Here is a 24,540-nt window from a genome sequence, read left to right on the forward strand (position 1 = left end):
ATGGGGAGGAATCTCGGAAGTCAGGGACCTGCTTGCACCAGGGTGATCATCGCCCCAGAGGTGTTTCCTCGCAAAGCTGCTGTGCGGGAGCTGCTCCGGCAAGCACGGGTAGGCTGGTCTCATTGATAGGTGGACTGGTAGCTGCGCATCGGGCGGGTGGGGATGGAAGGAGAGGCGGGGAGCGTGCAAATGTGCGGGTCTAGGAGGCTGTAGGGGAGAGAATGGGGCACGCTCTGCTGTGCTGTGCTGGGGCTGCATCGGGATGGAGCCTTCCTTGGTGCGTCTGCAAGGTCACGTTGTTTGCATTGGCAGGACCCGGGCGGCAGCGGCGGCTGCTCTGCCAGGCTTCAGTCGTCGTCCTGCGCTTAGCTGAGGGTCCCTCCGCCTGCATCAGGGCAGAGGCAGCCCTTTCAGCGCTCTCCCGCTGCCCAGAGGGTGTGCTCCGAGTAGGGCTGCCAGCTCTTCTCCTTGGAGATGCTCTCCCTATTGAGATCTCCACGGTTGTTTGCTGATCCCTGGACATGCTCCCACACTGCTGTTGTACGCACGCGCGCACACTCTTGTCTTCATTGTTGTACCTGATTATTCTGAACCACCCTGGGAATATTTACATGGAACTATACTGACTCAGATCAGTGGTTCCCAAACTTTTGAGGCCCTAGAGCAGTAATCTTCCAACCTTCTTCATCTCAGGGCAGCACGCCAACAAGGTGCTCAAATTGTCATGGCACATCCTCTGTTTTTTGAGGATTGACAAGACAAGCCAAGCTGCTGGTGGGGGCTTACATCCCCACTGACCCTACTAATAATCACCCCCCCCCCAATTCCTGTAGCACACCTGCAGACCATTCAGGGCACACTAGTTGAAAATCACTGCCCTAGAGGCTACTACCTGATTTATAAATGCCAAGGGGTGTGGCTGTAATGGTGGTGGGCTGCAGTGCTTCACTCCCCAGCAACTTGTTTAACCCTTGATGCACATAGCCTAGTCTGTCCTGTCATTTTTGCAAACCACCAAAAATTAGCTCTCAACCCGCTGGTGGGTCCCAGACCTACAACCACTGGGCTAAATGATTAAGAGATGCAACCAGAACTGCACTATTGGCCTGTTTAATTTCATTTTAGATTTGACCCTTGTTGCCCTGGAAGACTCCAAGTTTAAAGCTGGAGTTTAAAGACTCCAATCTTGGACACACTTACCTAGGTGTAAGCCTCACTGAACATGCTAGACATACCCATGAGTAAACCATATAGAAGGGGAATCAGACTGTTAATCCTGATATTTGCAGATGTGGGGAAGAGGTGAAATATTTGCTGGGTGCACATTCATACAGGTCACAGAACTCATAATACTTCTCAGGAGTTAGGTTGCAATATGAGTCAGGAAGGGATGTGGATCTTTCAACAAGTAAAGCCCTTTGTTACATAATTGGATCAAAGGTAACAAATACCAGTGGGAACCAGGGAATGGCAAACAAAGGGAAGGAAACATACAAAGAATTGAGTCCTGCTACAAGTCTGTCTAGGCCAGGTGTGTTATTACACATAAGATGCATGGCCCCAGGGATGCAGCCCCTGCAAGCAGTTTATCCAGCCCCCATTATAATTGGGCTCTCATATCCTGAAATTATGAACAAAATCTGCATATTTTCTCTTCTGTCATTTGCAGCTAATGAGTTTCTCTGTGAGAAAAAAGCACTTATTTCTGCTCATCATCTGGGTAATGTCACAGCCTGCTACATGAAATGAGTTTGACACCCCTGGTCTAGGCTGTTATCTTGTTTGCTCCCCTGGTCATCCAGATGTATCTGGGATGCCCCCTCCCAAGCAAGACATGAAGGCAGTAGTTCTCTGCCAATGTTGTGTCCAGCAACTAGTATTGGAGATGAACTGCTTCTCAATAGGGAGATTGGGTGCATCTAGGGAAACTTTCCCTTTCGAAAATATTAAGTCTTCTTTAAAGTTTGCAAGTGGTGAGCCTTCCCCTTCTGATCAAGATACACTGTTCTGTGAATTTGTGATGTACCCTTTTCTTCTTCTGAGCTCTGGGAGTGGCTTCCACTCTGACCTTATTTCACAGCTTTCAGCATTTATTAACCTTACCACTTATTTCCAGGCTGATGGGCATTGGAAACATGCTGCATTGAGTGGAAACAGGTGTTTCTATGACTTGGGGCTGTTGAAAGCCACCTATAGTGTGTAGCCTGCTCCCCAACCAAAATTTCACAGAGGCAGCTGAAATGCTACCTGCATTCACTGCCTTTGTGGGAATGATGAACACTGGAAGGCAAATTGTGAGAGGTAAATCCTGATCTGCACCTACCTTCTTGTTCTCAGTGGCATTCAATTGTGATTCAGTTATGCAGCAAGCTGCTTTTCTTGTTTGGGGCCCTAGAGTATGATTGGATGGCACCTGATGCAGCCCTGCCCTTAAACAAGGCTAGTTCTGTCCAGTACCTGGATGGGAGGCCACTGGGGACCTGCGTCTGCTGCCCTGACCTCCAGAGTGGAAGAAAGGTGCATTATTTATATCAGGGGTCTCCAAACATTTTGGCCAGTGGGCCGCATCAAATATCTGGCACGGTGTTGAGGGCCGGAAAAAAAATTTAAATATAAAATTTATAGAGATGGAACTTAGATGAGTGAATAAATGAACAAATAGGCTCATTCTTTCAAACTCTCTGGCCCTTAGAACACCCTCCAGATGCAACCAGAGCACAGTTCCAGTCATGTTTGGCCAAGTGGGCCAGAGGCTTTCAGGGGACAAGAGGCTGGCTGTGTGCAGATAGAGGCTTGCCATGGGCTGTATTTGGCCTCTGGGCCGGGGTTTGGAGACCCATGATTTATGGTATATCATCAAATAAACAAGGAGTCATGGAGTCCAGCCCTGTGCATGCTTACTTGGAAAGCCCATTGATTTTGAAATAAGGCTGCAATCCTATCCACAGTCATCTGGGAGTAAGCCCCATTGACTATAATGGGACTTCTGAGTAGACAGGAATTAGACTGAGTTAACAGAATGCCTAGGGTTGCATCCTTAATCACAAAGGCAAATAAAACCATGCTGTTTACACAAAACCAAAATACGTTGCTTGATGGTGGAGACCTACACCTGCTTACCTGTATAACATTTGTGTTCCTTTGGAATGTTATTACACCAAGCCAGTGACATGCATTTGTTTGCCACTTGCCAGACTAATTTTCATGTTTTCACCCCTTTTCAGCAGGCATGGCTTCCAACCCAAGTATATTGATGCGTCTGGTGGCCTCCGCATATTCTGTTGCTAATAAAGCAGGAGCAATTGTCAGGAAGGTGATGGCTGGTGGAGACCTAGGCATAGTAGAAAAGGTAACTGCTGCTCAGTGCTGATGTAATTGTGCATCTCAGAGGTGAAGTTATTTTGGTGCAGATGCCATATCAGTTGATATGGAGTGGAGGGGGGGGGGATAGACAGGTTGCCTAAGTAACTATACATTTACTATAGTAACATTCCAAATGTCTGCATGTCTGTTTGACTACCCACTGTTTGCTCCTGAATCACTTTGCTGGCACACAATGGAAAGGGGAAGTGCTGCAGCCTCCTACCTTTTTTGCTGGTATTCAAGACTTTGTAGGATGAGTTTGCAGGATGGCCACAGGATGGCCTGTAACTCAGTGGGAAGCCACATGTTTGGGATGCAGAAGGTCCTGGGTTCAGTTCTTGGCAATCCAGTGAAATGGATCCCAATGGAATACAGTTCTTCTTGGGACCCTGGAAAGCCTCTGCCAATCCAAGGACAAGGTCAGTGGTTTTCAGACTCTCAGGGAGTGTTTGAACCGCAGTAAGTTCTTGCAGAGGTGGGGGGGGGGAGGCAGCAACACGATCCCCAGGGTTGTGTCACTAAGGGGGCTGCAGGGACTGGGATGCACTCACCAGACCCTGCAGCAGTCTGTTGGGGGTGCAGGGAAGCCCTGAGCAAGTGTCTGCAGGGCTCCCCAGATCTTAAAAGTGAAAGCGCAGTGATCGTGCCCTGCCTCTGCAAAACCGGAAGTGGAGTGTGATTGCTGTGCTTTCACTTTTTAAGACCTGGGGAGCCTTGCAGACACTCGCTCAGGGCTCCCCCCCCCCCCACAGACTGCTGCAGGGACTGGAGGGTGTATCCCAGTCCCTGCAGTCCCCTTAGTGACGCAACTCTGGGGATCGCATCGCTGCCTTCCCTGCCCCCACCTCTTAAGGGGAAAGTGGCCAGAGCTTTCACAACACCCCAGTTTGAAAGCCTTATCTTAAGCAATCAAAGAATCTTTCTTAACATAAGTATTTGCACAAGCATACCTGCCAAAATGCCATTTAATGTATGATGCTGCTTTAGATTGTGGTTTGGCAAATGCACTTATGCAAACTTATTAAGAAAGACTCTGCATTAAGCACATGTGCAGAGTGTTTGCAAATACTTATGCCTCTGCCAATACAGTACTTACACAATGCCTCCTATTTCTTCCTTAATGTTCTGCATCTTCCATAAGCACCAGGAATCTTAATTTAGATTTACTGTCTCTCACAGCTTCAACAAACATGCTTTTATATAAAACCCTGTTAATCTTTTTTTAATTGCAGCTTGAAAGCATGATCAGGAATTGGCAGTAACTGTGTACAGATTAGTGGATAAAGGAGAAACTCTGTTCAGGAGTCCAAAAATCAGGAACCTGTTATTCAGATGGAACACTCATGCATGTCAAGATGAGTGTTAAACATTCAAACCATTCAAACATTTGCTAGTGAGACTATTTGTGTTAGACTGGCCACACTGGCTTTTCTGGTGCTGGTTTTGAGCCACATCTCTCTATTGATTGTGTACAATTGTACCAAAGTTGCTACAAGCAGAAGTTGAGAGCACTCCCTTCTTTGTAGAAGCAGCGGACCTCTCCAGCCCCACGCCCTGGGCGAAGGTCTGTGATGGCGCCCCCTGTGGGCTGTCACCGCCCCCCTTGCTTAAAAAGCCGCCCCCCCCCCCACTCACTTGAGGCTCACAGAGCCTCGGGCAACCTCCAACTGCGTTGGGAAAACCTCTGTGAAGTTCCCCGACGCTTTAAACTGTGCTTCTGGGAAACCGGAACCAGTTTCCACCCCCGTCCGGAGCCTCAGAGAGGCTACTGGCTGGAGCTTGGGGCTTTTGCCCTGTCCTGTCTATGGCAGGTCCGCTGCTGCATTGTAGCAGAAAAGAAACTGAGAGTGGAATTAGCCCCTTCTTCAGACAGCCCTCTGCAAATTAGACAGCAGATTTTTATTGGCTCTGTAGATACTGGAGTTGTGCAGAGGAGCTCTGGGATGGTGCTCATTCACACATACAGTGTTCACGGGTGAGACTTTTGTAGCCCAAATATCCCTTCTTTCAACAGGAAAGAAATGGGCATCCTACATGGGCAATATTATTGCACCAAAAGTTACTTAAGTATGGTAATGATGCTAGAATAGTCACAATGGGCAATGTAATGAAAGTGCACGAGCAGAAATCAGGATGCTACCCCATGTTCTTACAGCCTGATGCCACGTTTGTTGAGTTGGAAATAACTATTAACTGTTTTGGAATGTATTACTAATTACAAAGCCTTTGAAAGGGGTTCTTGCCAGCCCATAGTACACAGCGCCACTGCTTGAGCATGGGCTGCATACTATGGGGGGAGCAACCAGACAGCCCAGGAGAAGTAAAGATTTTTCCTTACTTACTTACCTACAGGCTGCTTGGTTGCCAGTAGGTCTTCTTGGAACTATGCCATAAGTTCAAGGAGACCAGGAGTGTTTTGGGGCAGGAAAGGGGGGATAGCATCTTGGCATGAAAGGCTGCTGCAGAGATACTCTCCCTCTTGCTTCCTTGCCTAGTCTATTCCCAACCCCAAAATGCCCATGATCCTCCCCTGAACCGCACCGACTGCCAACCTACCTGCTGTGATGGGGCATTGGGGAGCCTTTGCTACACACATGGGGCCTCTGGCTGTTTACACCAGCAACCCTGATACATATGACAGTGGCACAGCTTTTGCTCCCCTGGTCTAGGACTTACAGTAGGCCCTGGATAGGACTGGGCAATAAGAGTGGGTTATGGATTTATACTTTCATTTATCTGATAAATGTAATTGATTTTCTTTCCCAATAGTGTGGAGCAAATGACCTGCAGACCAAAGCTGACCGACTGGTACAGATGAGCATTTGTTCTTCTCTGGCCCAGAAATTCCCCAAGCTGACAATCATAGGGGAAGAGGTGAGAACTCTGAAACCTTGTTGTTTGCTCTTTGTGTGTTTTGTTTATTTATAATAATTCTATCCCACTTTCCCCCCATTGACATGAGTGTTCAAGACCCACCATTTTTCAAGCTTGTCATTTGCTTGATTTGATTTGCGTGTTCATCACATGTACAGGTGGGACCTCAGTATCCACTGCTTTGACTTGCCACTGATACTGGGGTCCACCTTTAAATGCCTTGTAACAAGGAAAAAAGCACCAAAATCCCATTTCCTACCTTCACACTGTTAAACCACGCTGTTAAGCCCCCACCCCCAACTATATAGGTTTGTTCACAAATTATATACAGCATTCATTGCTACACATTTACAACCCGAAATTTAATAGCCCAACTACTCCCACATACCTGTGCTTGAAATTTCTGGAATGCTAAGGCCCTGAAATCAAAAAGCCAACACAAAAATTCCATCCAAACAGGCATCTAATTTTCAAAAATGTTTTGCTTGGTCACTTGGAGACTGTCCTCTTCTGGAGGCCAGGTGAATGACTATTTGCATGTCTAGCTTAGCATCCTTGACCTTAGATGTGCATATTCTTTCACCCAGGATCTTCCCTCTGAAGAGGTCGCTGCAGAATTACTGGAGGATGGCCAATGTGAGGAGATACTGAAGAAAGGCTGTCCACAACAATATGCTGCCATTAAAGAAGAAGAGGTACCCCAAATGAAAAGCTTCTGTGATAGCTAAACAATGAGTCTATGGGTCCTATTTGCTGTCGGACATGTTCCTGTTGCTGCTGTAGGGCTTGTATGTGCTGAGCACTTACTCAGTTGTATTAAATTATTTCCAGAAGATCTAGAGTTTTATTGTTGTTTCCCAGCATGCTTTGAAGAAGCTATGAGGACAACTCCGTCTGTGTCCTCTTGGGCAAAATGCCCTTATCAAGCATCCTTCCTTACTCAATGCACAGGAGTGTGGAACCTTGCTGACATTCCTGCTCAGAAAAGGGAGAGGAACTGCAGTACTTTAATCTTCATGGAAGTGACTGTGACAAGTTCAGGAGTTAATATGGTAACAGGGAATCCAAAATCTTGGCTTACTGTAGTTGGCATGAGTGTGACTTGTGAACATAAGAACATAAGAACAGCCCCACTGGATCAGGCCATAGGCCCATCTAGTCCAGCTTCCTGTATCTCACAGCGGCCCACCAAATGCCCCAGGGAGCACACCAGATAACAAGAGACCTCATCCTGGTGCTCTCCCCTACATCTGGCATTCTGACTTAACCCATTCCTGAAATCAGGAGGTTGCGCATACACATCATGGCTTGTACCCCATAATGGATTTTTCCTCCAGAAACTCGTCCAATCCCCTTTTAAAGGCGTCTAGGCTAGACGCCAGCACCACATCCTGTGGCAAGGAGTTCCACAGACCGACCATGCGCTGAGTAAAGAAATATTTTCTTTTGTCTGTCCTAACCCGCCCAACACTCAATTTTAGTGGATGTCCCCTGGTTCTGGTATTATGTGAGAGTGTAAAGAGCATCTCCCTATCCACTCTGTCCATCCCCTGCATAATTTTGTATGTCTCAATCATGTCCCCCCTCAAGCGTCTCTTCTCTAGGCTGAAGAGGCCCAAATGCTGTAGCCTTTCCTCATAAGGAAGGTGCCCCAGCCCCGTAATCATCTTAGTCGCTCTCTTTTGCACCTTTTCCATTTCCACTATGTCTTTTTTGAGATGCGGCGACCAGAACTGGACACAATACTCCAGGTGTGGCCTTACCATAGATTTGTACAACGGCATTATTTGTACAACGGCATTATTGCAGAATTAATCTGTGGAACCCCATGCCACAGGCGTCTGGTCTAGGTACCTTTAAAAGGGGATTGGACAGATCTATGGAGATAAGGTCCATCACAGGTTACAAGCCATGATGGGTATATGCAACTTCTGGGTTTTAGAGGTAGCATATTTCTGAATGCCAGATACAAGGGAGTGGCAACAGGATATGGGTATCTTCCTGACTTATTTGCTTCCCAAAGGCTTCTGGTGGGCTACTACAAGATACAGAAAGCTGGACTAGATGGACCCTTAACCTCATTTAGCCAGGCTCTTCTTATGTCCAGGTCCCCCCATCCCCTCTGCCCCTGTTCCTCTTGCATGCTTGGGAGAGCTGGCAAACATCTGGGCTAAAGTATGAAGAAGGTACAAAACTGATTGTTTTTGATCTGATTGTGTCAGCCACATTTCAGGACATTTCTTGGGGGAGGGAGCATTTGAACTAGTAAAATGCCTGACATCCCTTCTATGAATCCCTGCTGGTAGCCAGTTCTATCATAGCAATGACACCATTGTGAGTTCAGGATACCTGTCCTTGGAATGATGACGAGGGCTCATTTTCTTTCCTTCTTGGGGGAATTTTAATATCCTGGAGCTCTGTCACCTCACAAAAGTCTTTGTTTGGTTTTTGTTTCCTTTTCCAGCTTGTTGTATGGGTTGACCCGCTGGATGGAACCAAAGAATACACTGAAGGTTTGCTTTTATTTTCCTCATTTACTTGCACTGAGAGTGTTGTCTGCTTTAATAAACTGAACACAGAAGCCATCTAGAGTAGTCCATTTTTAAAATAACATTCACCTATGACAACTAGACAGGTAGAGATCATGTTCACTTCAAAATGTTGCAGAAGTTTGGACTTCGATCAATAGAAACAGCACTGAGAAATCAATTTACTGACTCATTCATTCTTCATAAATTGGTATAATCTATCACGACTGTGGCCCACCTTTATCTTAGCAGTGTGGCTGCCACAAAGGAGGGGATCTGAGAGCTGGAAAAAGTGCCAAAAAGGCAACTAAAATGATCAAAGGCTGATGCGCCTTCTTTACAATGAAAGGTGACAACATGTGAGGCTTTTTAGTTTGGAAAACAAGGTGATTAAGGGGGAATCCACCTGACTGTGGTAGCCTCAGACTTGCCACATTCCAGCCAGTAAGAGACTTGGTTGTTGCTGAAGAGCAGTGGGCAGGAGAGTGAGTGGTGGTCGCTGCAGTAAGATTCAGTGTGTACCCACACCCAGTGCACCATGCTCAGCTTCTCCTCCCTCCAGCAGCCAAAGTTTGGCAATTCAAAAGTAACATGATATCATCACATCACCAAAGAATTTCTGGGTTGCCAGGCTCTGCACTGCCACCCCCAGGTGCCACCCCCAGTGATGGCACTGGTAGAACCAGCATTCTTTGAATCCTTAGTATTGGGGAAACTTCTTTCTGCTATGAAATAATGTATTGCTCGGTGCTTCTCTCCTGCCTATCTACCTTGCCCTTGGGGGGTATGATGTCTTCACAACAAAGCTTTGTTAGCTTTGCTGCTAACATTGGCCAAATGACCCAATGGAATTTTGTCTCTGTGGTATGAAGTTCACACTTCATCCTGCAGCTCACATTTTCTCCCAAGTCATTTTTGTAGGACTACATTTGCAAACGCTCCTGATTCTAGTTTAACCTGTAAATTTTGCAGCTAGGGTCATGATCTTCAGTAGTGTGCACACTGATCCAAATGGAGAAATATCCACAATGAGCTTAGAATTAAGAAAATTAAGCTTTATACAACATAACACTATACATTTTTACTTAGCAATAAGTTCTTCCGTGTTGTGAGATAATCCCTCTTTTGTCTGACTGATATCACCGTGCAAGATATACTATTATTTATTCATTGAGGGTCCAATACTATCCAACTTTCCAGCACTGATGCAGCTGCAATGCAGCCCTGAGGTAAGGGAATAAAAGTTCCCTGGAGGAGGCCTCCATGACTGCAGCATGCAACACGAACCCCATTGGCAGGGCTGCATCAGCATTTAAATGTAACAAAATAAATAGACACACAGGATGATACCCCAGAAGCACCTTAGAATGCCAGATGCGGGGAGGGCACCAGGATGCAGGTCTCCTGTTGTCTTGCCTGCTCCCTGAGGCACCTGGTGGGTCACTGTGAAATACAGGAAGCTGGGCTAGATGGGCCTTTGGCCTGATCCAGTGGGGCTGTTCTTATGTTCTTATGATAAATAATGCTTTAAAGATTTCCAAGTTTGACCATAAGCTGTCTCAAGTGGACATCTAAATGCTACGTTGTCCTGTGCCATCAGCAACAACTGCAGAAAGTCAGATTTATTTGCAGAAATAAATAACAACTGCAGAAAGTCTAGCCTATTTATACACGGATTTTTTTATACATGGATTTGAATGGCCCCTGCAAATGAGAAAGAATGTGCTGATCCCAGGAGAAGGGGAAAAATGCATCCCTTTAAAACCAGTTTTTAAAACTGAACAGTCCTTTAACAACAGCCTCCTTAATGAAAGAGAGAGAGGGCAGTAGGCTAACAATTGATCAATCCTTCTCTCTCCTGTGGACCCCTCCCTTCCCCCAGCACATGAAAGAAAGGTGATCATTTTGCATTGGTGAAGGGAGGGGCTGAGTGAAGTGCTGATAGATTGTCTTCTTAATGACTCTTATCTCAGAGTCAGAAGGTCAGCAAGGCTGTTTTTCAATCACTGGAGCAAAGAAACTTTGTTTCTTAAATTGTTTTGCTGTAGTGTTTTTTTTTTTTTTTAATCCACCTGAGTGCTTGGAAGGCAACCCACAGGAATAATTAGTCTCAACCTGTATATGGAATGAACTTTATCTCCCTTTTTCCAGCTATAGCTGTTATCTTTTTTAAATTACTTTTTCCAGGACTTCTTGACCATGTAACCGTGCTTATTGGAATAGCTTACCAAGGAAAAGCAATAGCAGGAGTCATTAATCAACCGTACTATAACTATGAGGTAAGAAATGCCTTGATTTGCTGGGAAGCACCTAGCACCGCAGGCACCCGCCTATAAGTCGACCCCACAGATAAGTTGAGGGCAGGTTTTGAGCCAACAATCATGGAATTTTCTATGACCCTTGGATAAGTCAGGGGTTAAACTTAGGGTGGGTGTCTGACTATAGTTTTGTCTGATTTTACTCGAGGCTAGATCCTGAAAAATAACCCACCACTAATTGTTACCTAAGAACTGTAGTCTCTAATTTATTAAAAACATAGTAAAAGATCATAAATTTTTATTCTTTTTAAATTCTGGTCTTCGTCACCTTTTTGTAAGCACTATCAGAGTAAGTGCACTGTAAACAACATACCAGTAGAACAGTGGTTCCCAACCTGTTAAGAACTCCCAGGGACACTGAACAGGACCTTTAGGGGTACTTGAAAAAGAATGGAATAATGGTAGAAAAAGGCAGGTCATGCTCCAGAATGCCTTGCAAGACAGGAATGCCTTGCAAGAACCAGCAAGGCAGGAAGGGAGGTAGCTACTTGGCTTTGAAAGCCCCACCAATAACTAAATTTTGGTGATCAATTCATGTATGAATCAGTGATTGAAAACCAGCACTGTAAAAAAGCTAAAACATAATATGGAAAGTGATCAATCACCCAGTAAACAGTGGTTCCCAACCTGGTATTCATGTACTCCCAGGGACACTCAACAGGACCTTCACCCAGTAAACACCCAGTAAACAGTAAACCAGCAAATCACCCAGTAAACAGTAAACCAGCAAGGCAGGAAGGGAGGTAGCTACTTGGCTTTGAAAGCCCCACCAATAACTAAATTTTGGTGATCAATTCATGTATGAATCAGTGATTGAAAACCAGCACTGTAAAAAAGCTAAAACATAATATGGAAAGTGATCAAACAAACCAGTAAAACAGTGGTTCCCAACCTGGTATTCATGTACTCCCAGGGACACTCAACAGGACCTTAAAGGGTACTTGAAAGAGAATGGCATAATGCAGGTCATGCTCCAGAATGCTTGCAAGACAGGAATGCCTTGCAAGGATCAGCAAGGCAGGAAGGGAGGTAGCTAGTTGGGCTGTGAAAGCCCCACCAATAGCTAGTTTTTGGTCATCAATTCATGTATGAACCAGCGATTGAAAACCAGCACAGTAAAAAAGCTGAAACATAATACGGAAAGTGATCAATCACCCAGATTTTCTCAGCACACTTTTGGTGCAAAACAGTGCAAAGGCAGAGTCTTCTGTTCTTCAAACAGATAAAAAGAGAAAACACTGTGATAAATACATGAAGTCTGGGCTTTCATATAGAGGAGATTAGGGCTTGTATTATTAATTACAAACATTTTGTTAATATGAAGGGTACAATTTATGGAAATGGGCTGCCAAGGGATATGCAAGTGAAAAGGGTTGGGAACCACTGCAGGAGAACCAGGAATCAAATCCACCTTTAAGGTGTCTGGTGTGTTAAGCCAGAAGCTCTACATACAACCCATAACACATAACTGGGAATGTGAAATTCAATTCACAGCAGAGAGATGAGATATTTGCAACCCTTTTTACTCAGAAGTAGACCCTCTGCTTTCCATGGGTGTTATTCTTAAGTAATGGTGCACTGAATTGTAGCCTGGGAAGGAGGATCCCATCCTGGTGTTTCAAAAAGCAGAACCAGGCTGCAGCAGAAGGAAGAATAAAAGGTTAACCAATTGCTTCTAAGGAGCTGTGCCTGCCTACTGCTTGAGAAACTTGGTGCCTGTCTGCCCCTGAGAAAGGAAACTTTTCAGAAATGAAAGGCTTTGCCCTCTGATTAACCTGGAGATAAGGCAAAGTGATAATTGGAGCTTGATTACTTGGCAAAAATTTCATGTACTATAGGTGAGTGAGTATCTATGGTAATTTTCTGCCTAGTTTGGGCATTTTTCTCTCTTTACCTGAAGACAGTTAACTGGAACTAATTTGGGGATTGTGCAGTTTGTCTGGAAGAAGCTAACTCTTTTCTTTCCAAATTCCCCTGTCCAAATGCTATGCCACAGTAAATACTGGTCATTGCCTACATGACAAATCTGCTGCAGAAACAAGTGGAAATGGGGCTCAAGTTGCACCACCACAGGAATCCTTCCAGATTGCTAGGGCTTCAAAAAAGCAACTGGAAAGGTGGAACTTTCTGGAAAACTATAACTGCAGAACAATCCTGCGCTGTTTTAAACATGCTGCACAGTATGCTGTGCTCTACCAAATACAGCATGGGGCTCGAATGCAGACATTTCTTTTGGATGCCTTGCAGAGGTGACTGTGCCAATCTGAGTTCTAACAGTGATGGTTATGTCTCATTCATGTTATTGGTTCCATGCTTCTTTACAGCTGTTAAATAACCTATACTGAATGCTGGCAGGATGCAGACCATTGAGTAGATATTTGTGTGTTCAGAGCACCTCACTTGAATTACCTTGTTAACTTTACAACAATTCTGTAAGATAAGTAATTAGTATCCTCATATTGCTGGGGAGTTGTGGTTGAGAAGCAGCTGTTTGCCTGAGAACCAAACTACACTTGACAGTAAACACTGTGTAATTAGGGAAGTATGATTACTTCTGCAAATGGTCATGGATTGGGCCACAGCAGGGAATTTGGAGGGATCTTTAGAGTTTTGCCTCTACAGGTCCAGGCTTGTTATACATGAATTTGATTTAACTCGAATGGCCCCTGCAAATGAGAAGGAATGTGCTGATCCCTGGAGAAGGGGGAAAATGCACCCCTTTAAAATCAGTTTAAAAAACTGCTTTTTACTGTTGCAGAGAGACAGTCATACAAGTGATTACAGGTATAACCTAAGTATCCACAGATTTTTCTATCTCAAAGCTGCTGAGAAGAGCCCTTTAAATTAAAGAAAAACAGTCCTTTAATAATGCCAGAGAGGGCAGCCCGCTGGCAATCCATCAATCATTCTCTCTGCAGGCTTCACTCCTCCCTTCCCCCTGAGCACTTGAAAGAAGGCTAAATGGCAGTGATTATCACCACCTCCATTCTTTCCCCCTTGCTGGGGCTCCTGGTAAAGGGATTGCTGCCTCCTAGTGAAGCCTAAGTGCCTGTGCCTAGAGAAAGACTGATGGCCTCTGTGTGCATTACAAAGGTCAGCAAGGCTGTTTTTAAATCACCAGAGCAAAGAGACTTTGTTTTTTTTAATTAATTTGCTTTGGTGCCTGTTTTCTTTGGCGATCCAAGTGGGTTCTTGGAAGGGAACCCTCAGGAATAATGAGACTCAACGTGTATACTATTTTCTCACCAAAATTCATGTTGTGGTACCCAAAGCGGCTATTTAACCCTGAAAGTGCCATTGTGGCATACGGCAATTCCCAGTAGCCACTGGGAAGCAATGGGAAAGCAGTGCAGAGGTAAAAAGTTAAAAGCCTCTTAACAGAAATTAGATTTGAACTGGGAAGTTCCTGATTTGTAGTTCAGTCGCTGAGGGCCCAATCCTAACCACCTTTCCAGCACTGATGCAACCGCAATGCAGCCCTGACCTAAGGGAACAAATATTCCCTTACCTTGAGGAGGCCTCCATAACTGCCCCCCATTGCAGGATGCAGCACATGTGCTATAGACGTAGTTGCATCATCACTGGAAAGTTGCTTAGGATTGGGCTATTAATCACTCCAGTACCCCAGCTCTCTAATAATGTGCGTACGTTTCTTTTTCTCTGTCTTTTTAAAGCCACACTGAAAGAGTGAACTTAAATGTTCCCTTAAATCCCTTAAATGTTGGTATCTTTTCTGTAGGCAGGTACAGATGCAGTTCTAGGCAGGACAATCTGGGGAGTCCTGGGGTTGGGTGCCTTTGGATTTCAGCTGAAAGAGGTGCCAGCCGGAAAGCATATCATCACCACTACACGGTCACACAGCAGCAAGCTGGTGAATGACTGCATTAGTGCAATGAATCCTGATAGTGTGGTGAGAGTTGGCGGTGCAGGAAATAAGGTATGGAAATAATCTGATTTTAATTTTGTGAAAGTGGGAATAACTTTTTTTTTTAAATCTGGGACCAGAACAGGTAATTCTCCTGTTTCGTTGTTGTGATCAGGGCTGAAGAATACCCTTTCCAAGAAATGGGCCCAATGACCAAGTGTTCCCTCTTCTCCTAGATGCGTGGGTGGCGGCATCCCAGTGCTAGAAAAACATGCAAAATTGTTTGACTTCTCATGGAACTATGGAACATGGTCAAGTCTTGTGAGGAAGATATAATTTTCAGAGCCACTCAGGAAGCAGACTGATACTCTCACTGTCAGTTAGATTTCTTGCTGTCACATAGTTATCAAAGGCATATTGGTATCTTTGGCTAAAAATGTAGCATCCCAGCCATTGGGTGTTTGTTTTTGAAGAGTCTGTGTATGTGTGCTGCTGTTACTTAAAACGATGGATTTCTTTGCTCATTGCAGATCATCCAGCTGGTAGAAGGCAAGGCTTCTGCTTATGTGTTTGCCAGTCCTGGGTGCAAGAAGTGGGATACATGTGCCCCAGAGGCTATTTTGCATGCAGTAGGAGGTGAGTTAACTGATAAATCAGAGGAATTGAAATGATGGGTTTCAAATACTACCCTGTAGATGCAAAAACATTTCTTTGGCCTATGAAGTGTTTGCTGTCAAACCAAAAGGCCTTAAAGTATAAGTACTGGTTGCTGTGATGAGTCTCTGTGCTTTCCTGGATTCCCCACATCTTTTTCTGTGTATTTTGGGTCTGTTTTCCTGTATTCTTGGCAAGTTTAACTCACCAGCAGGTTCTGTGCATTCAGCCACTGGGAGCATCACAGGCAGCTATGGCCCCTTTGTTTTGCAAATAGAAGGGGGGAAGCCCCTTCTCTTTCCTGACAGGATGAGCCTGCTAATTGGCTTCTCTTCCCAAGGGTTGCCTTCCAGTAGGGAGGGGACAGATACCCACGTAATCCCCCTCTTCCAATCAGGTAAACTGGTGATGTCATTATGGCCAAATGTTAAAAACTTTCAAGTTCACTTGAAATTGGGGTGGCTTCATTCCAACTGCCTCAAAGCTCACACCTTGGGTCTTTGAGAGAATCACTCACAAAGTAGTAAATGAAAAGGGCTGGAGACTCCATCTGTCAGGTACAGTAACTGGGACAGGGACAGAATTTAGGGTACAACCATAAGGTTTTGGTTCATTTCAATTTGTTTGTACCTCCTTCTGCTGGTGTACAAATGCATCCAAGGGAGGCAAGCTAATTAGCAACTGCATCACCATTCGCTGGCCAATAATGATAATAAGCCTTCCATTAATCTTTTGCATCCCACATTTTTTCTTTTTCATTTTTGCTTTGTTCTTTTTCTATTTTGTTTCATCTTTTAATAAAACTGGCTATATTTTAACCCTTGGTCTGCCTTGCCCCAGGGTACAGAGAAGGTCAGTGGATTTACACATATCCTTACTCTGCAGATGCTACTGGGCAAGTGATTTTGATAGGAACAGAGGTTTTAATATTCCCCACGCCGAAGAGTTTTTTTGCCTCTGTGTGGTCTTATTGCCTAGGCTAGTGGTAATGACTACACTCTACCAAGGCTTTACACATTTCCAAGGCATGCTCAAAAAGGGAAAAAGAAGAGGGGGAGGGAGAGAGAGAGAGATGCTAATCACCAGGCCTACTTCCCTGGGCCAGCCTGCAGTCTCCTCTTATTGCTTGACAGTTGCATTTGCTGCATTATATTTCAGTTAGTAGCAATCTTTGCTAGCTTTTTTTAAATTGGTCAGTTGATTAAAACTCATGTTAATTTTTTTATTTTTTTTCATGTATATTATACATGAATATACGTACTTTAGGGCCCAATCCTATCCAATTTTCCAGTGCTGGTGCAGTCGTGTTCATGGGGCATGCACTGTACCCTGGGGTGGGAAGGCAGTCACAGAGGCATTCTCAAGGTATGAGAACATTTGATCCCTTACCTCAGGGCTGCGTTGCAGCTGCACTGGTGCTGGAAAGTTGGATACGACTGGGCCTTTAGTCTGGAATACATTGGCTTGTATGAGATTTTATATCAGTTTTTAAATTTTTCATATGCAGCTTAAAAAGTGAGCCAAATTTGTTGAACTTGCTTTTGTTCCAAGGCCAAGGGTAGGCTGAAATATTTGGTCAAACCAGTAATGCACTTTGACTGAACCATTATCCTCCAGTTAGTTCAATGTTTGCTTTGCCTTGATGAAAAACAAGTTTCTATGCATGAAGTTCTTTTACATGATTAGTTATTTGATGCTGGGGTATCCTGACCTAGAATTAATGTAATAGATTAGTTATAGTGTGTTAATCCCTTTTATCATAAGTGGAAGTATGTTATATGTACATTCAATTAAAATTGTCAGTGTTTGCAGAAAGAGAGTTTTATTGCATTAGCAATGAGAGAAACATTATTTGACCCTATTCATTTTTTAAAATACAGCTGGTGTGCCTAATAACATAAAGCCTATTTTCTTTCCTTTTCTTTCCTTTCCAGGCAAGCTTACCGATATTCATGGAAATTTCTTTCATTATAACAAAGAGGTCAAGCACATGAATTCAGGAGGTGTCCTTGCTGCATTGAAAAATCATGACTATTATGCCAGCCGAGTGCCCGAGGCAGTTAAGCAAGCCCTTGTGCCTTAAAAGACAAAGGATGGTGCATTTCGATTAGTTTGGAATGAGCTTAAGATGCTAACTCCAGCTAAGAATATGAATGATTATCTGTTAATGAAAATGGATCAAAACTTTATTCTGCTATAATTCTTAGCTGGTGATTTAGTTTACTTCTTATGGTAAAAATTCACTTTGGTTTCCAATGGGAAGAGTTGATTCACTTTTATTAGCAGGACATTAATTTTAATGTTTGTTAGAAATATACCATATACATTCCTGTTAAATAATGAAATCTAAGTCCAATTTTATTTCTTTGTTAATTTGAGCAAAGGTACAGAAACTATAATTGGACCTCTGTCACCTTTAATGGTGCAAAATAATCTTTGTATAGATATCATTATTATTTTAGGCATATGTACTCCAGATTTTATATACTGAAAAAATTCACATTTTTCTAGAGTGGATTCAAAATGTCATTGAGAATAAATGTAATGCTTCCTGGTTCCTTAATTTTCTGTAAGCACAGGAGCTCTTACTGGTCAAAGTTGGCCATACTCACTGGCTTAGGCTTCAGTCCTACTCATACTTTCCTGGGATTAAACTCCATTGAAATCCATGGGATTTATTTCTGGGTAGATGTTTCTAGAATTGCACAGTTTACTATGGCTGACTCTGCTTACGGTTTCCACACCAGGATGCTCTGCACTGGAATGTATGGCACCAAAACAGTTTTCCACCTGAATTTAGTTTTTTTTTAAAAACAAAGTTGGAAGTAGTATGGTTATAATGTACAGGGGGGAAACTTTAAAATCAGGATGTAGGTAAGGAAACTTGGATTTATTTAAAATAGGAATTTTCCCCCATAAGAAATAAGGAAAATAGCAGTTAATAGGGACCATATGTACATGCATGCCCTTCTTTGGATTTAAAGAGAGAAATTTTATCCCATAAGAAACAATAGACTGACAGCCCAATCCTGAGCTGCTTGGAGAACAGGGCTGCCATGGTGCCAAAAATGGCTACTGCGGCATCCAGCACGTCCCAGGCAACTGTCACTGTCTCTTCGGGAGAAGGGGACTTTTGTCCCCTTTCCCCGAGTAAAGGAAGTAGCCCTGCAATGTGGCTACCTGATTCTACAGCAGCTCTGGAGCTGCTGTAGAATCGAAGAGTTCTGTCAGCGTGCGTGACCCAACACTGAGCTCAGAATCCTGCGGAAAAGAGATCCACTGGTCCCGTCCCCTCCCCCAAAGTGCCTCCTCTCTGCCTTCAGCTGCCCCTCCCCCCACCCCGGAATGCTTCCTCCCTGCCTTCCTCCGCACCCCCACCTACCTCTCTGCCACCTGGCGGTTTGGACAACCGTGGAGTGGTAGAGCACCAGCTTTCCATCAGCGCTAGCCCAGCCTCACAAATGCGCGTAATGGCACAGTTGTGACAGTGTGCACTTGCGGAAAGTGAATGCACAGAGCTCAGGATTGGACTCTGAGGTCCATACCATAGGGATTGTAGAGAGAGGCAGAAAAGAGCCCAAAGCACAAGCCGGGAGGAGAAAGAAGAGTCTGCAGGAAGCAAAGGCTAATAAAAGTGCCTAATAAAGGTTTTTGAAATGGAAAATTTTTTTAAAATAAGCTCCTGTTAATAAAATTGAAGCAAACGTCGTTTTCTTCAGCATTTGTCCTTTCTTAATCCAGAAGGAATGCATGTCTATTTTAAATTAGAAATCAATTTTGATACATACCTTTTAGAAAGAACACATCTCAGAAAATTCCAGCTTAAGAACATTAAATAATTCAGTACATACTTACTCTGACATTTAGATTTCTATTCAGCTGACTGTCTAAAATATATTTCCCAGATAAAAAGCCTTATTGGTTGCAAGCCAACCTGCTGTTGTGAAGGACTAGAAAATGTTTAATTCTAAGACCACTTTCAGCAACCTCAGTTAACAGGCCTCAAACAGCAGATGAAGAGTTAGACTTGTTTCTAGGGTGTACCATTTCCATCTGCAGCTGGGGTCTATATCGACTTTTACAACATAAGCCAGAAGTTTTCAAACTCTCTTGGAGAGTTTGCACTGCTGTTAGTCCTTGCGGGGAGGGGGGGGGAAGGGAGGCAGTGTGGGCGGGGGAAGGCAGCAATATGATCCCCAGGATTGCATTGCTAACAGGATTGCAGGGACTGGGATGCACTCGCCAGTCCCTGCAGCAGCCATCCTGGGGTGCAGGGAGCCCTGTGCGAGTGTCTGCAGGGCTCCCCAGTTTGTTAGAAGTGAAAGTGTAGCAGGACAGCTGCTGCAGAGACTGGTGAGTGCATCCCAGTCCCTGCAGCCCCATTACCGACATGATCCTGGGGACTGCATCGATGCCTCCTCCCTGCCTCCGCCCCTTAAGAGGAAAGAGGCCAGGGTCTTCAGGCTAGGGCGTTGTGATGCCCCAGTTTGAAAACCACTGACATAAGCCTATGCATGCCTCCTCAGAAGTAAATCTGACTTCAATGAAACTTATTCCCAAGTACTGTAAGTAGGTATAGGATTGCAGCCACACTTAATTTTTAGGCCATTTCCCAGAAGATCAAAGCAGCTTACAAAAAACAACAGGCATAAAAAATATAAAATATATAATGAATGCAAAATTAGTATGAATCATTAAATAATATTAAAACCATAAACAATTACAGAGCTGGGAAAGGCCTTGTCAAATAAAACTTTAAGCTTTTTCCTTAAAAACAGCAAGTATAGGAAGTTTCTAAACTAGCATTTTCTAAACCAGGGGTGTCCAAAGTTTTTGGCAGGAGGGCCACATCTTCTCTCTGACACTCTGTCAGGGGCGGGGGGGGGGGAGATAATTAATTTACATTTAAAATATGAATAACTTTACATAAGTTTACATAAATGAATATATTAAAGATGAACTTATATGAATGAATGAAGGTCTTGCAATAGCTCAAGGCCTATAAAAGGCCTTGCACAAAGCAAGGCTGGCCTTTCCTTTGCTGCCGCTACTGCATCACAGACGTGAAACAGCAAGCAGTGGAGGGAGCCCTCATCCCACAGCTCACAAACGAGGTCAAACAGTCACCCTCACGCTGAGAGCAGTTGTGTAGGGCCAGTGTGGGCTCCAACAAATCTCCGGAGGGCCAGAGGCTCATTGGAGACTGGGGGCTCCCTGAGGGCCGCATTGAGAGACCTCGAGGGCCGCAAGTGGCCCGCAAGTAGCCAGTATAGGCACCCCTGTTCTAAACTAAGGCCTCTTGGGAAGGGTGTTCCACAACAAGGGGGCGACCACCAAGGAAGTCCTACATGTGCATAACAAAGAGACCTTTGGCAGTGATGAGAGTTTTTATTATTATTATTATTATTATTATTATTAACAGTACAGTATTTATATATCGCTTTTCAACTAAAAGTTCACAAAGCGGTTTACAGAGTAGGATTTCCAGTGCAGATTTCAGAGCTAAGAAGGCTGCTATGGGAAAATGTAGTCCTTCAGATAACTTGGTTCCAGTTTGCTTGGAACTGATACAGGGTGCAGGGGCTAGAATTATTATCTTCTGTCCAACCAGCCTTCTTCTTATTTTCTGTTATCCATTGTCACTAATTTATTTCATTTAACAGTACTCATAGGTACTTAGACAACTGATATACTTTATGTGTACACAAAAAATAATGCCACAATACATGTTAGTCCATGGAGCTACAGAATTCTGTTGACATTCCTTAGGGATGATTATTCACCAGAGATGCACTTTTGGCTTAAATTCTTAATGTTATTAAGCAAATGACCAATTATAATATTTCTAAGAACTCAAATGAAGTCCAGCTTTTTGAGTTACAGTAAATAATCAAGGATGATGATCTTAAACTTATAGCCAATCATGTAAGAGCAGCTAAATTAACATATGCCAATAATGGAAAAATCTGGAAAAAGCCATATTCACCTGCTTTATCTGCTAGTTTAGAAAATTTGGGGATATTACTTGATCTAGCAAATTACTTTATCATGTTCAACCATCTATATCACAACAGATTGATAACTTTATTTTAACGATTCAGATAGGATTCATATATTTTTCATTATAATCAATGTTTTTATTTTCTTTCTTTAAACTTATTAATAAAAATAAATGTATTTTTAAAAATGGCCACCACTGGGGCTACTCAGGCCGCCTTGGAAGAGCGAGTTTCCCAAACAGGGCATGGGAAGAGCGAGTTTCCCAAGAAGGGCATACTCTTTAAAAAAAAAATCAGTTCAATTGGCAAAGGGCTCAAATGTCAGCACAACCAGAACTACACCAGGAGAGCTGCAGCCATGCATCTGGAAGCACCTTCAGACCCTGGCACAATTACATGCTCACATACCCCACCACCCGTGCACGTCTAGCCAGCAGATGTTCCCAAACAGGGCAGAGATGGGGAAGAGCAAGCAAATGCCATATCCTAATTCCCCTCTAGGTGAGAAATACACCCCAACTGTCAGCATAATGTCATGTCAGTGTTGGAGCTGGTGGTTGTCTAAAAGCCCCCAAATAAATCAAGAAAGAAAAAAACTGCCCTGTCAATTCCTCCAAAACCCCCCTTCCTTCACACCCACACTGCTATGACCAAGCAAAGGGCACAGATGACACAGCAGTCAAGCACAGCATAGCCATGCCAATGTTTAAACTCCTGCTTTTGGAAACCAGAACTTGGATGATAGAACGCAGGGCGGGGGGCTAGAGTGGCTGTTCAATGAAACCTTTGCTTATGTCATGCTGGTCCTTGCTGGTAGGGATCCTCACCCTCAGGTAAGTCATGGGATGGAGCTGGGAGGGGATCTAGATGCAGGGAGGTGGCAGCAAGATGCAAGTATCTTGTGGACTTGTGTGTGCTCCCTGAGGCATCTGGTGGACCGCTGTGGGGTACAGGAAGATGACTAGATAAGCCCTGGGCCTGATCCAGCAGGGCTCTTATGTTCTTAGGGACATGCGGTGGGTGGGGAGGCAAGGGGGGCAGAGTCTCCCCACCAGAACCCTTTGAAAAGCACCACGGCTGCATGAGGTGCGCAAGCTTGCGCAGAGCACGTGGGTTCTGCATGCTTGTGTGCCTCACACGACAGTGGCACATTTTGAAGGACTCTGTTGGGGAGAAGGGATGGCTCTGCCTCCCCACCTACCACAGGTCCCGGGAGGGAGGTGTCCTGAGCTTGGAGCATGTCATGCCACCAGCAGGAGGCTGGGTGTGTGCCATGATGGGCATTTGCCACCTCCTGGTTTCAGAGGCAGGCTGCCTCTGAAGGCCAGTGCAAGGGAGGGCACCAGGACGCACAATGGGACTTACTCCTGAGCAGACACACAGTAGGCATTGACCACAATGGGACTTACTCCTGAGTAGACACACCGAGCCCAACCCCCCCGCCCTTTCCTGGGAGCAGCCCACTGACTCAGAGGGGTCTTGCTCCCGAGCAGCCAGGCACAAGCGTGGGCTCCGGCACCTGCTGGGCCGGTGGGACTCAGGAGCTGGCCGGGGCCTGGGCGGAGCCAGCCAAGGGCTCTTCTCATGTGGTGAGGCCCAGTTCCTCCCGCGTCGAGGAGGCAGGCGGGGGAAGAAGCCTCCGCGGTGCGTGAGGGCAGCCCAGGCAGGACGAGCAGGCGCGAGACCCGCCTCCCAGCCGCGCGCTGGCGTGGGCGGCGCCAGGCTGCTGACGAGCCGGGAGGGAGGCGGCGCGGAGTGGCAGCAGGCCCGGCTGCTCCGCCTCCCAGTGAGTCGCCGCCGCGCAGTCCCCTCGCCATGGCGCTGAGCCTGACGGTGAACAGCGGGGACCCTCCTCTGGGTAAGCGCGGCGCGGCTCCCTCGAGACCCCCCGGCGCCTCCGCCGTCCCCCTCGGCGTCCTTCGGCGCGCCCCCTCCATCAGTCCTTCCCGGGGAAGGCGGGGCGGGCGCGTTGCTGCCATGTTGCATCAGGCGGGCTGCGTGCGCTGGGAGCCCTGACCGGCCGGCGCCCATTCATCCTCCTCGGCCTCGCTGGGAAGACGCTTCGGGCAAGGCCGGAGGGGCCAGCGGGGGAGGAAGGACCTTCGCGGGGAGAGGTGACCGGGGCGCCCAGGGTCCGCCTGGAAGGGGGTGACACGTGGCGCCGGTGCCGGGAGCCTGGTGGCAGCCGGAGGCGGCCCTTCAGAGGCATTCCTAGGGCAGGCCGCTGTCTGACAGCTCGCTCCTAGCCACGCTTCCCTGGGAGGAAGCCCCACTGGCTAGAATGGGACTTACTTCTGAGTAGACGGGCATAGGATTGGGCTCTGATGCTACAATCCTATCCACACTTTCCTGAGAGTAAGCCCCGCTGACTAGAATGGGACTTACTTCTGAGTAGACAAGCCTAGGAGTGGGTTCTTAGTTATCCTTGGCTTAAAACCCTTTAATCCCCACCCAGATGAGTCTCAGTCGGGGTGATTAAAGAGGGCAGGAGGCTGGTTTATTGGTTGGCTTACTATAGGCTTTCACTTATGAATAGGGTTGCCAGATACAAAGGAGGACAGAGCGCCTCTGCCTTTAACCACTGTATAGGAGAGGAAATCTTGGCAGGTGCAGCTTTTTAAACAGCTCCATGTTGAGCTGCACCTGCCAAAATTCCCTCCCCTATACAGTGTTTAAAGGCATAGCCACTGTGCCCTCCATGGCATCTGGTCACCCTGAGCACTGCCTGCAGTAACCTGCTCAGTTGCAGCCTTCTTGATTCCAAGCAGTCAAGAGCACTTCAAGGCAGGGTCAGTGCAGACAGGGCTGAAGACAGCGAGTAATGCATTCTCTACTGTCGCCATCCACCTCTCCACTGAGAAATTGGAGATCATAGTGGTTTCCGACAGTCTGTGCAAGAGAGGGTGACATGGAGACTGAGCAGTGTTTTTAAGGGTTTC

General features: G+C 45.5%; 2 protein-coding genes across 5 annotated transcripts in view; both read left to right on the forward strand.

Moving 5' to 3' along the window:
* Positions 1-10: 10 nt before the first annotated feature.
* BPNT1 (3'(2'), 5'-bisphosphate nucleotidase 1) lies at positions 11-19,313 on the forward strand. 2 transcript variants are annotated; one of them, XM_066611700.1, is made up of 9 exons: positions 11-108; positions 3,225-3,349; positions 6,133-6,237; positions 6,825-6,932; positions 8,702-8,750; positions 10,953-11,044; positions 14,823-15,020; positions 15,479-15,584; positions 17,537-19,313. In XM_066611700.1, the coding sequence occupies exons 2-9, from the start codon at positions 3,230-3,232 to the stop codon at positions 17,683-17,685; spliced, it is 927 nt and encodes a 308-aa protein (XP_066467797.1). In that variant the 5' UTR covers positions 11-108; positions 3,225-3,229; the 3' UTR covers positions 17,686-19,313. The 2 variants fall into 2 exon arrangements, with proteins under 2 accessions (XP_066467797.1, XP_066467798.1); XM_066611701.1 differs by having other exon boundaries at positions 3,228-3,349.
* A 4,035-nt stretch (positions 19,314-23,348) lies between these two features.
* EPRS1 (glutamyl-prolyl-tRNA synthetase 1) overlaps positions 23,349-24,540 on the forward strand; it is a 58,814-nt gene continuing 57,622 nt past the window's right edge. For 2 of the 3 annotated variants that reach the window (XM_066618897.1, XM_066618908.1), the window contains exon 1: positions 23,349-23,459. In XM_066618897.1, coding sequence (XP_066474994.1) covers positions 23,417-23,459 — 43 coding nt within the window. In that variant the 5' untranslated portion in view covers positions 23,349-23,416. The remainder of the gene's footprint in view (positions 23,460-24,540) is intronic. The other variant, XM_066618918.1, reaches the window with a different exon arrangement.

Source organism: Tiliqua scincoides, chromosome 1 (genome assembly GCF_035046505.1).
Source record: "Tiliqua scincoides isolate rTilSci1 chromosome 1, rTilSci1.hap2, whole genome shotgun sequence".
In the NCBI taxonomy this organism is placed as follows: Eukaryota; Metazoa; Chordata; class Lepidosauria; order Squamata; family Scincidae; genus Tiliqua; species Tiliqua scincoides.